Raw genomic sequence first — 10,553 nt, 5'->3', positions numbered from 1 at the left:
TCAAAAGTTGTTCAAAAAAATTGTTCAAAAGTTGTTCAAAAATTGTTCAAATGTACAAAAGTTGGTCAAACATTGACCAAAAGTTAAAAAAAATTGTTCAAAACTTGTTCAAAAGTTGTTCAAAAGATGTTCAAATGTTGTACAAAAGTTAGTCAAAAGTTAATCAAAAGTTCAAAAAAATTGTTCAAAAGTTGTTCAAAAGTTGTTCAAAAGTCGTTCAAAAGTTGTTCAAAAAAATTGTTCTAATGTTGTTCATACAATTTGTTAAAAAATTGTTCAAAAGTTCAAAATTTGTTCAAAAGTTGTTTAAAAGTTTTTTCAAATATACAAAAGATGGTCAAAAGTTAATCAAAAGTTCAACAAAATTGTTCAAAACTTGTTCAAAAGTTGTTCAAAAGATGTTCAAATGTTGTACAAAAGTTGGTTAAAAGTTAATCAAAAGTTCAAAAAAATTGTTCAAAAATTGTTCAAAAGTTGTTCAAAAGTTGTTTAAAGTTGATCAAAAGTTTTTCAAAAATATTGTTCAATAGTTGTTCAAAAGTTGTTCACAAGTTGTTCAAAAGTTGCTCAAAAGTTGTTCAAAAAAATTGTTCAAAAGTTGATCAAAAGTTGTTCCAAAGTTGTTCAAAAGGTGCTAAAAAAGTTGTTCAAAAGTTGTTCAAAAGTTGCTCAAGAGTTCAAAAAAATTGGTCAAAAGTTGTTCAAAAGTTGTTCAAAAGGTGTTCAAAAGTTGTTCAAAAGTTGTTCAAAAATTGTTCAAAAGTTGTTCAAAAGTTATTCAAAAGGTGTTCAAAAGTCGTTAAAAAGTTCTTCAAATAAATTGTTGAAGTTTTTCAAAAATTGTTCAAAAGTTCAAAAGTTCAAAAGTTGTTCAAAAGTTATTCAAAAGTTGTTCAAAAGTCGTTCAAAAATTCTTGAAATAAATTGTTGAAAAGTTGTTCAAAAATTGTTCAAAAGTTCAAAAGTTGTTCAAAAGTTGTTCAAAAATTTTTCAAAAGTTGTTCAAGAAAGTTGTTCCAAAGTTGTTAAAACTTGTTCAATAGTTGTTCCAAAGTTGTTCAAAAGTTGTTCAAAAACATAGTTCAAAAGTTGTTTAGAAGTTGTTCAAAGTTGTTCTAATGTTCAAAAAAATTGTTGAAAAGTTGTTTAAAAAAAATGTACTAGTTCTTCAAAAGTTGTCCAAAAAAATTGTTCAAAGCTTGTTCAAAAGTTGTTAAAAAAATTGTTGATATGTTCTAAAAAAGTTGGGACATTTTTTTTCGAATTGGGCCTTAGGGAGTCGGCGTAGATTCTATGGGGTCTGTTTGGGCTCCATTATGAAGATTTTGGGGAAATCGGGTCGATATATTTTTAAAAAAATTGGGCCTTTTTTTTCGAATTTGGCCTTATTGCTTTGGTATAGACCCTTTTGGGACTGTTTGAGCCCGATTATAATGATTTTGAGGAAATCGGGTAGTTATGTTCTAAAAAAAGTTGAGATATTTTTTTTTTAATTGGGCCTTATTGGTTCGGCGTAGATTCTATGGGTTCTGTTTGTCCTGATTATAATGAATTTGGGGAAATCGGATCAATACCTTTTTAAAAAAATTGGGACCTTTTTTTCGAATTGGGCCTTATTGCGATAGCATAGACCTTATGGGGCCTGTTTGGTCCCTATTATGAAGATTTTGACGAAATCGGATCGATATCCTTTAGAAAAAAATTGGGACCTTTTTTTCGAATTGAGCCTTGATGATATAATCTGACCTGACCTGTCCTGATCTGACATGACCTGACCTGAAATGACCTTTTTTTTTTTTCATGGGGAAATGCCGTTACGGATCCCCTCACCCTCGTGGGGAGGGTGAGGGGTATGTGGGACTCGGGGTCGTGAAGAATCACGAACCCCCATACCCACTAAAACCCCATGGGAGACTTTCCTGACCCGGTGTTGACAGGGGGGCGAGGGCAAGCCGGTAACATTTCATCTCGCCTCCCCCCCCCCGTGTCTATTCTTGCTGTCTGAAAGCCAAATTGGCTTTTGCGCTCTCGCGCACTCCTTCTCGTCCTAGACCGGCCCCGACAAACAGGGTCTCCGCTGCCTGTCGGACCACCTTAGTGGGAGATGCTGGGGAGAGCAGCCCCCCGCTGTCCCTCCCCACCCCCTAGTTCCTTGAACCCTACCGGTTCGGGAGCCACTCCCTGACCAAATGGTCCCGGCTTTGCCTAGGCGGGTGAGTTTCCGCCCCCCCCGCCACCTCCTCCTCTTTCCGACTCTTGCGGTTCGAGAGCTGGAGGGGCTGTTTCCCTCCTCCTCTCTCTCTCTTTCCGCCCTTTCTTTCGCGGTCATCACTTTAATGGCAAACGTTGCTACGGCGCTCCAAGCGCTTTCTCCACTCACCATGGCTCTTACCAGAGCCGTCGGGGCCAGGTCCTGGCCCACCTCTTTTTGTAGTTCCGCGCGCTTTTCCCTCCAGGCTTCGGAATCCTGGAGGGTGTGCTGCGCGTCATCCACGACACTGCGTCTGCAGTGATGGCATCGGGCACTTCTCTCCCTTCCGATCCTCTGCAGATAGGCCCCGACACAGCCGTGGCCTGTTAATATCTGCGTGAGGTGGAAGGAGAGCTGCCCGTGTCTCCTGTCAATCCAAGCGGGGAACACGGGCAGGATCGCGTCCAGCGTCCGAGCCCCCGCCAGTCTCTCGTCTCTGAGAGATTCCCTCCAGCCCACCAGGGCCTTAGCTCTCGCTCTGCGTCTCGCCTCCTCCATTCTCGTGGAGGTTATCTTTCGCCCTGCCGCTCTGAACGCCCTCTGCCAGTGGTACACCTCGGCCACATTGTGGCCAAGCTCTCTATCGGCGGGATGCCCGCTAGCACGGTTACCGCGCTGAAGGACACCGTCCTGTATGCTCTTGCTATTCTCGAGGCTATGCGCCTCTGGCATCCATGGGTTATACGGCGCAGCTGTGCCGACCCATCCATCTCTTCCGCCCACACCGGTGCCCCGTACAGGAACACCGAGTGGGTGACTGCGGCATAGACCCTCCTCACCGCCGCTCCCGGTCCCCCCAAGTTCGGCAAGAGTCACGTCAGTGCGCACGCCATCCTGTCCGCCTTCGGAATCAGCTTCCTGAAGTGCGGCAGGAAGCTCCACAGCGGGTCCAGGTGCAATCCTAAGTACTTTATGGATGGTCCTATCTTAATCTCCTCCCCATCCACTGTGATCGTGTTCTGGGGTGGCCCTCCAGTGGACGCCTTGTAAAAGTACATCGCCTCGGTCTTGTGAGCCGCGACCCTCAAGCCCATCGCCTTGATTGCTTTTACCGTCCTGGCTGTGGCCAAATTGGCCGTCGCTAGTGCGTCTCCCCAGTCCTCCCCCGCCGCTAGCACCAAGGTATCGTCTGCGTAACAGACCATGGTGCAGCGGGGGGGGGCAGCGAGGTCCGCAGGACCCTGTCGTACGCCAGGTTCCACAAAAATGGGCCCAGGACAGAGCCCTGCGGGACCCCTCGTCGCAATCTCTTTGACCGGACGGCTCCGGCGCTGTCCCTCCATTCGAGGGTTCTACCCTCGAGGTATTTTCTAATGATCTCTACCAAATATGTTGGTAGACCAAACGTCTCTTCCATCGCTCTCATGATCCACCTCCACGGGATCGAATTAAAAGCGTTCGAGTTGTCTAGTGAGACAGCCAAAACTACCTCTCTTTCTTCCATCTCAGTCCTCTCTACTCATTCCCTGACGAACTTGATCGCATCCACTGTCGATCTGCCTTCTCTAAATCCGAACTGGCACTCGGACAGTTTATTTTTCCCCATGGTAGGGTTGCGTCTCAGTTGTTTTCCAATTCTATCGGCTATGATACGCTCGAAGACCTTCGCGCTCTCGTCAATAAGGCAAATGGGCCAGTAAGACGATGGGAGGCCAGCCGGTTTCTCTTCTTTAGGGATTAAGACCAGGGTAGCCTTTTTCCATATCTCTGGGAAGTGACCCTCCCGGAGACACCCCTCCATCAGCCCCCTTATGTCCTCCCCGACATGTGGGATGGCCATTTTAAGAGCAGCTCCGGGGATGCGGTCTGGACCCGGCGCTTTGGCGACCTCCCCGATCCTTTTCACCGCCCACACTATCTCTTCCTCCTTCCTCGTACCTCCGCGGGGGCAGTTCGTCGTCCCCCGGGAAGAGCTCCGCCACGATACGCTCTACTGCCTTCGGCTCCAGAGTCTTCGTTATCGGAGGCGTTCAGGGTTTGAGTCTACCCATGACCAACTTATAGGGTCTGGCCCATGGGTCCCTATTCAGGGTCTCGACGAACTTTGTCCAAGCCTTTTCTTTCGCGTCGCGTATTAATGCTTTCATCTCCTTTTTTACCTCCCTGAGGTTTTCTCGGAGCCCGACAGCCTCCTCCTCACGACCGCGCCTTTTCATTTTGGTGAGTTGGCGTTTAATCCTTCCAGCTCTTCTCCTGGTTTCCGCTATCTGTTCGTTCCACCAGTAGAGAGCTTTTTTCCGTACACTTCTCTTCTTCGACATTGACGCATCACACGCTCTCCACAGGGTCTCGCGCATGTTCCCTGCTTTTTCCTCCAGACTAGCTGCTCCCGCTCTCACTGCATCCGCTGACCACCTACCATCCTGCACTGCCGCCTCAAACATGTCTTCATCGATATGTCTTACCGCCCATCCTCTGTTCTTGCGGCTCACGACCCGCTCTTGACGCTCCCGGCTTCCCGGTAGGCCTAACTCAAATCTTACTTACCTGTGGTCCGAATAAGTGAACCGATCTTCGTCCACGTGCCATCCTGCTATTCTACGGCATGCGGCAGGGCTCGCCAACGTCACGTCGACGACAGACTCCCTCTGCCACCGTACGCAGGTGCTCGCCTGGCCCTGATTTATGACAGACAGCCCAGGTTTGCCATCCAGTCGAGGAGCAACTCGCCTCTGGCGTCTGTGATATGCGATCCACAGACTCTTGCCGTTCAGGTCGCCCGCCACAATCGTAGGGGGGCCCATGTTTCTTCGCACCGCCAATTCCAGTCCATCGAGGTACCTCTCGAAAGCCTCCGTACTCTTATTCGGGGATGCGTAGCACGACGCTATGATCGTGCTTCCCACTTCACCACCACGTATCCCCTATCTCGTTCCAGTATCTACATGGGGGGCTAGTTCTCGCTCCCCGCCCAAACTACCGCCGCCAGCCCCTCCGTGTCCCCAGCTCAGTGGGGATGCTCTGGGACTCTGTAGGGTTCCGATATTATTGCCAGATCCCACTTCTCCTCGGCCATAGCTTGCAGCAGCAAATCTTGTGCCGCCCCCGTATGGTTTAGATTTACTTGTACCAGTTTTAGGGGCATTGCGGCGCAGCTATAGCTTCCTCCAAGCCTATTTCCATCGGGGTTTCTTCGCTACCCCTGCCAGCACTCGTAGATGTTATGCGAGGTGGCCTCTTCTCTTTCGGGGCCTCTGCTACCCCCGGTTCTGAAGGCGAGGATTTTTGTACCTCAGAGGAGCCCTGCGAGATAGAAGAGCTTGGTGGTTTCGCCCCGCCGCTCCCCTCTCCTCTCCTTGTGAGTGCAGTGCTTGCTTTCCTGCCGGATTTCGCGTTGCACCCCCTGGAACCAATTTTATGGTCCGCCTTTCTTCCCGCCTCTTTGCACAAGGGGCACTCCGCCGGGCGGTCGCACTCGGTGGATTTATGACCAGCTTGACCACATTGATAGCAACATTGCTCCTATCCGTTCCTCTGTTGCATCTGGCACTTGTGTGTCCGGCCTCTAGGCACTTGAAGCACTGCACCCTTCGCTGTTGTAGAACGTCTACCCGGTAGGAGAGCCATCCGATCTTTATCCTTCTCTGCGCCGTAATTTTCCTTGCCGCCAGTATGGGACATTGTATCCACGCGGTGCCCTGTCCCAGTCCGCCTGCTGTCCGCCTAATGGGGCCTACCTTCACCAGGTCCTTGGCGCAAGCCCCTAGCGTGGCTATCGCCTCCGCGATCTCCTCCACACTGACCGAATCGTCCAGGTCCCGTATCCGGAGATCTACTCTTCGGTGGGGCCTGGTTATCTTAACTCCTTCTCTGAAGGCCAGCAGCTCGCTAAGCCTTCCTGCGAGAGCATCAGCCTTGCTCCCCTCTTTATCCCCCGGGATTTCTAGGATCATGGCCCCAGTGACCGCTTTCTGGGTCTGACCTCTTGGATTCCTAGTTCTTGGAGATAAACCTGGTCCTCGACTCTTTCATAACCTCCGCATAGCCCCCCGGTGGTGCCGTTATAACCACCGCCGGCATCCTTGGCGGCTTGCCAATCTTAGGCGTTTTCCTAAGACCATTCTTGGCCTTGTCCGTACTTTTTTGGGGGGGAGGAGCCTCCTTATCCCGACCCGACTTCTCCTTGTTTCCTTTCGCAAGTGCCTTATTCCCGGAGCCCTTTTTGGCTACCGCGGTCTGATCCCCCTCCCTCCTCGACACTTCGCTATCCTTCTGCGTTGGTTGCGATTGCGAGGTACGAGGTTGGGGATCATTGGCATGTGTTCTCGCAGGAACGCATCCCACACTCTTCTCCCCTGACTGGCCACCTGACTTCTGCTTCTTTTGGTTCTTACCAGAACCACCTTTTGCCTCTGTGGAACCCTTCCCACCGGTCTTGGGTACTTTTATAGTCTCCTTATTGACTACGCCTAACACCCTGAGTACTGAGACAATAATACCCCTTACGTCATTGGGTTCCGCGTGTCCATCTTTGTCGCCTCCCCCCGTTCTCATGGGGGGGGGGGCCCAGCGAACCGTCGTCCAGATAACTGGACGCCACACCTATGAGCGGTGGCCTGAACACCGGTGGCAGAGGCTCTCCGGTTGTCTGGTCACTCGAAGGGCCCGCTTGTGTCCCCCCCCGTGACCATTTCCGTCGCCTGTGGACCTTTCCCTGGATCCTCCATGTCCATATCCGACTCGTGGTCGGAATCGAGGCGTCTTGCGTGTCTCCTCCTCTCTCGGTCGGGGGACTCTATGATCCTCTGAGCCCTCAGTTTCTTGTTCTCTTCTTTGGTCGCCCTCAGGTTTTTCTTGAGGGCTTCCAGTTCCTTCCTAAGGACATTTATCTCTGTCCTCATCTCCTCGAGCATCCCTGAGTTCTGGGTGCCCTGGGCTCTCTCGCTCATCACAGTGGTTGCGGCGGTTATTTTGGCGTCCGCCTCATAAAGCGCTTTTATAGTCGTTCCATTTAGGTTGTTGGCGGTGTTTGCCAACTTCTCTATCAGATTGACTCCTTCATCCACAGCCGTGTTCAGATCATCCGTTGGTTGATCTGTATATTCTTCTAGGAACGCCTGTTTCATTGCTCGGGACTTTTTGGCCCTCTTCTGGGGCAGCTGGAAATCGGGATCCATTGCCGCTCTCTCCGCTTCTCTCAGCGAGTTTAGTTTGAGGAATTGCTTCCTCGTTTCCCTTGGGTCGATACTAAATCGTCCCCTATGTCCCTGATCTGGTAAAATTCCATTCTCTTACATTTCTTCGTATCCGGGTCATCGTCGTCATTTTCCATGACCTCCGAGCCCGAATTACCCCCTTCTCGCTTCTTCCGCGAACGCTTCATACCTGCGATCGCTGCGGCTGTTGAGTCCGTAGTGCCAATAGATGACAGCGATGTATTGGACTTTGATCTCACTAGCATCACCTGCGATGTGCTTGGGGTTTGTTGTTCCCCCTCTTTCTGCGCAGAACTTGGAGCGCTTGCAGCTTGGTTGTTGTGTAGCCGTTCCAGGACGATCCTCGCCCCCTCCAACTTCTTATTCCCCACCTCGCTCCACTTCTTCGTCGGTTTTTTTAGTTTAATAGCGGATTCCATTCCTAGTAAGATTTCAAAGTACGGTTCGCCCATCATGGTCGCCCCACCGCGGTGGGGCATCTTCCCCGTCGTTAAGAAGCCCTATTGACCCAACCGGTATCCGATAGGCGGTCTTCGGATGGTCAGTCCTAGCCGGGTGCATGATTCTACTAAAAATGTTACGGGATAGGCCCGCGCTAAAAATTATGCTAGAGGTTTAACGTCACTCCTATTACCAGCTGCCACCCTACTGACGGGCGCTTTACCGGCCCCGGGCTAGACGGTGCCACGGTTTACCCGCCGCGGCACGGGTATGAGGGGACGCTGACCGGGCGCCCCTCCACGCGTGCTCCTTCCGTCCGCCTTTGACCCCCGGATAGGCTCCGATCAAGTCGGTGGCAGCGGTCCTTCCCACTAGTATGCGTGCCGGCTCACGAGACCTATGCCTGGCCGAGGCCAGGATTTACAGTTACCCTTATTACCCCGGCAGAGGCCCAGGTACTCGACTTACCACCGACCCCGGTCAGGAGGGAACTACCCTCCCTTTGTTAGTCTCCGGGGAATCGCCAGCGGACTTCCACCGCACCTCATTCAACTATCACCATTGATACTATGTACCTTATCTACGCGGGGTACGGTGGTCTCTTAGTAAGGCATCCAAGTTGGACCCAAAGCCCCCTCGCCACGACAAGGCGGCCCACGAGGGAGAGACCTGACCACACCTGATCTGACCTGACCTAATCTGACCTACCTGACCTGACCCGACCTTTTTTTGTTTTGTTTTACGAGAGAGGAGAAATTCTTCGCAAGCCCTCACCCGAAGGGAACCCCTGAGGGTCATCCATCGAGGAGGGAAGACGCCCGGCGGCCCGTTCCACCTGGAGTGTCGGATTCCACCGCCCCGTGGTCTCGGTGGATACACCGGAGCGGCAGCCTACCGACTAAAAACTCCCCCCTATAACGCACTTCCACACGGACTAAAAGGAGGAATCCCGGAACCGCATCCTAGCATAACGTCAGGGTACCCCCAAGTCCCCAGAGCTGACAGGCTCTCTACCGCCTAACACGGGTTATGATACGAATGCAGCAAAGACTGCACCGCTGCCAAATACGCCGAAGGAGAAATATCTCCTTCCGACATATACAAACACCAAATAAACTTAACTTAGATATATACAATATATATAAGCTCATCTCACGCAACCATATAAACACAAATACACAATTATATACACGAATATATACACGGTCGCGTACGTTAATGCGCCTGTGACGCCGAGCCGCTACTATTCCTCGTCGGAACTGTGCACGTTGGGAGGAGGTACGAGCGGACCCCCCGGAGGACCAAGTCCCCCTTCACGAGCCCGCTCGTCCTCCTCCTTCCGTCGCACTATTTCGCAGAATTCCGCGAAGATCAACCACGCATCGGGAGAGCGCACGATGGCCCTCACCATCGCCCGGAAGGTCCTGCATACCCCCACGTGTTCCAGCAGCTCCCTCCTCTGCTCCACCCAGGCTGGACAGAACAGGAGAGTGTGCGCCGCTGTATCTATCGCCGCTCTGCAAAACAAGCAAATCGAGGACTCCCACCGTCCAATCTTATAGAGATAGGACTCGAAGACCCCGTGTCCCGTCAAGACCTGAGTAATGCGGTAAGTGAGGGCACCATGCGTCCTCCCCACCCAGTTCTCCAGGTCCTTCACAAAGGCGCTCCTAACGTTCGCCCCGGGTCGATCCGGAGGCAACTCGATCAGACGCTCCCGCCATCTTAAAACAGAACGACGTCGCTCCACCTCGGACAACATCAAAGTCATCCGAGGCTCGACAGTTCCACTTCGACGGATAATATCTCGCCGGCGAAGGTATGACCTCCTCAACCTGTCCGCAACTATGTCGAAGGGTACCATCCCCGAGAGGACAGATGCAGCCTCGTGGGAGACGGTACGATAACCCCGAATGATTCTGAGGGCAAGCTGCCGCTGCAGCCTTCGCACATCCCTCAGGATCCCGCGATCGTTAGCCACCGTTTGCGCCCAAATCGGGGCACCGTATAGAACCACCGACATGACCGTTGTCGCGTACAATCGACGCCGTCGCTCAGCAGGACCGCCGATATTGGCGGTAAGACGCGCTAGAGCCATGGCCATGCCCCAGGCCTTGGAAAGAAGGAGGCGGAAGTGATCCCGGAAGGTCCACCGCGAATCCAGGGTTAAACCCAGATATTTCACGGCGGACCTAATCGGAACCACCGCCCCCCCGATCCCAATAACCGCACCAGCCGGCGTCCCATCAACCAAAAAGGCCACGGCCTCGGTCTTGGCAACCGAGATCCTCAGCCCTAGACGCTCGATACTGCGAATCAAAAAGGTGGCCCCTACTTCCGCTCTTAAACGTGCCTCCTCAAAACTACCAGCACGTGCCACCAATAGTGTCATCCGCGTAACACATTATCTCACATCCAATCGGTAAACGGAGTCTCAATATAGAGTCGTACCCGACATTCCACAGGGTCGGCCCCAGCACCGATCCCTGCGGAACCCCACACGACACAGGCGCACGCGTCAATCTATCCCTTCTATCTACGTAGGCCAGTTCCCGAGCGGAGAGATAGCTCCCGATAATGCATCTGAGATGCTCCGGCACTCCCTTCTCCTCCAAGGAGTCGCTGATGACTCGCCACGGGAGAGAGTTAATGGCGTTGGCTATGTCTAGCGACACAGCCACCACCACACCCCCATCCCGCGGACC

General features: G+C 51.9%; 1 protein-coding gene across 1 annotated transcript; it reads right to left on the bottom strand.

Annotated features, from left to right (window-relative positions):
- Positions 1-9,091: 9,091 nt before the first annotated feature.
- On the bottom strand, positions 9,092-10,240 carry LOC108745679. The gene has a single exon (XM_018481973.1). The coding sequence runs from the start codon at positions 10,238-10,240 to the stop codon at positions 9,092-9,094; it is 1,149 nt and encodes a 382-aa protein (XP_018337475.1).
- Positions 10,241-10,553: the final 313 nt, after the last annotated feature.

Source organism: Trachymyrmex septentrionalis, unplaced genomic scaffold (genome assembly GCF_001594115.1).
Source record: "Trachymyrmex septentrionalis isolate Tsep2-gDNA-1 unplaced genomic scaffold, Tsep1.0 scaffold145, whole genome shotgun sequence".
Taxonomy (NCBI): Eukaryota; Metazoa; Arthropoda; class Insecta; order Hymenoptera; family Formicidae; genus Trachymyrmex; species Trachymyrmex septentrionalis.
This window is presented reverse-complemented; position numbering and strand designations above follow the sequence as displayed.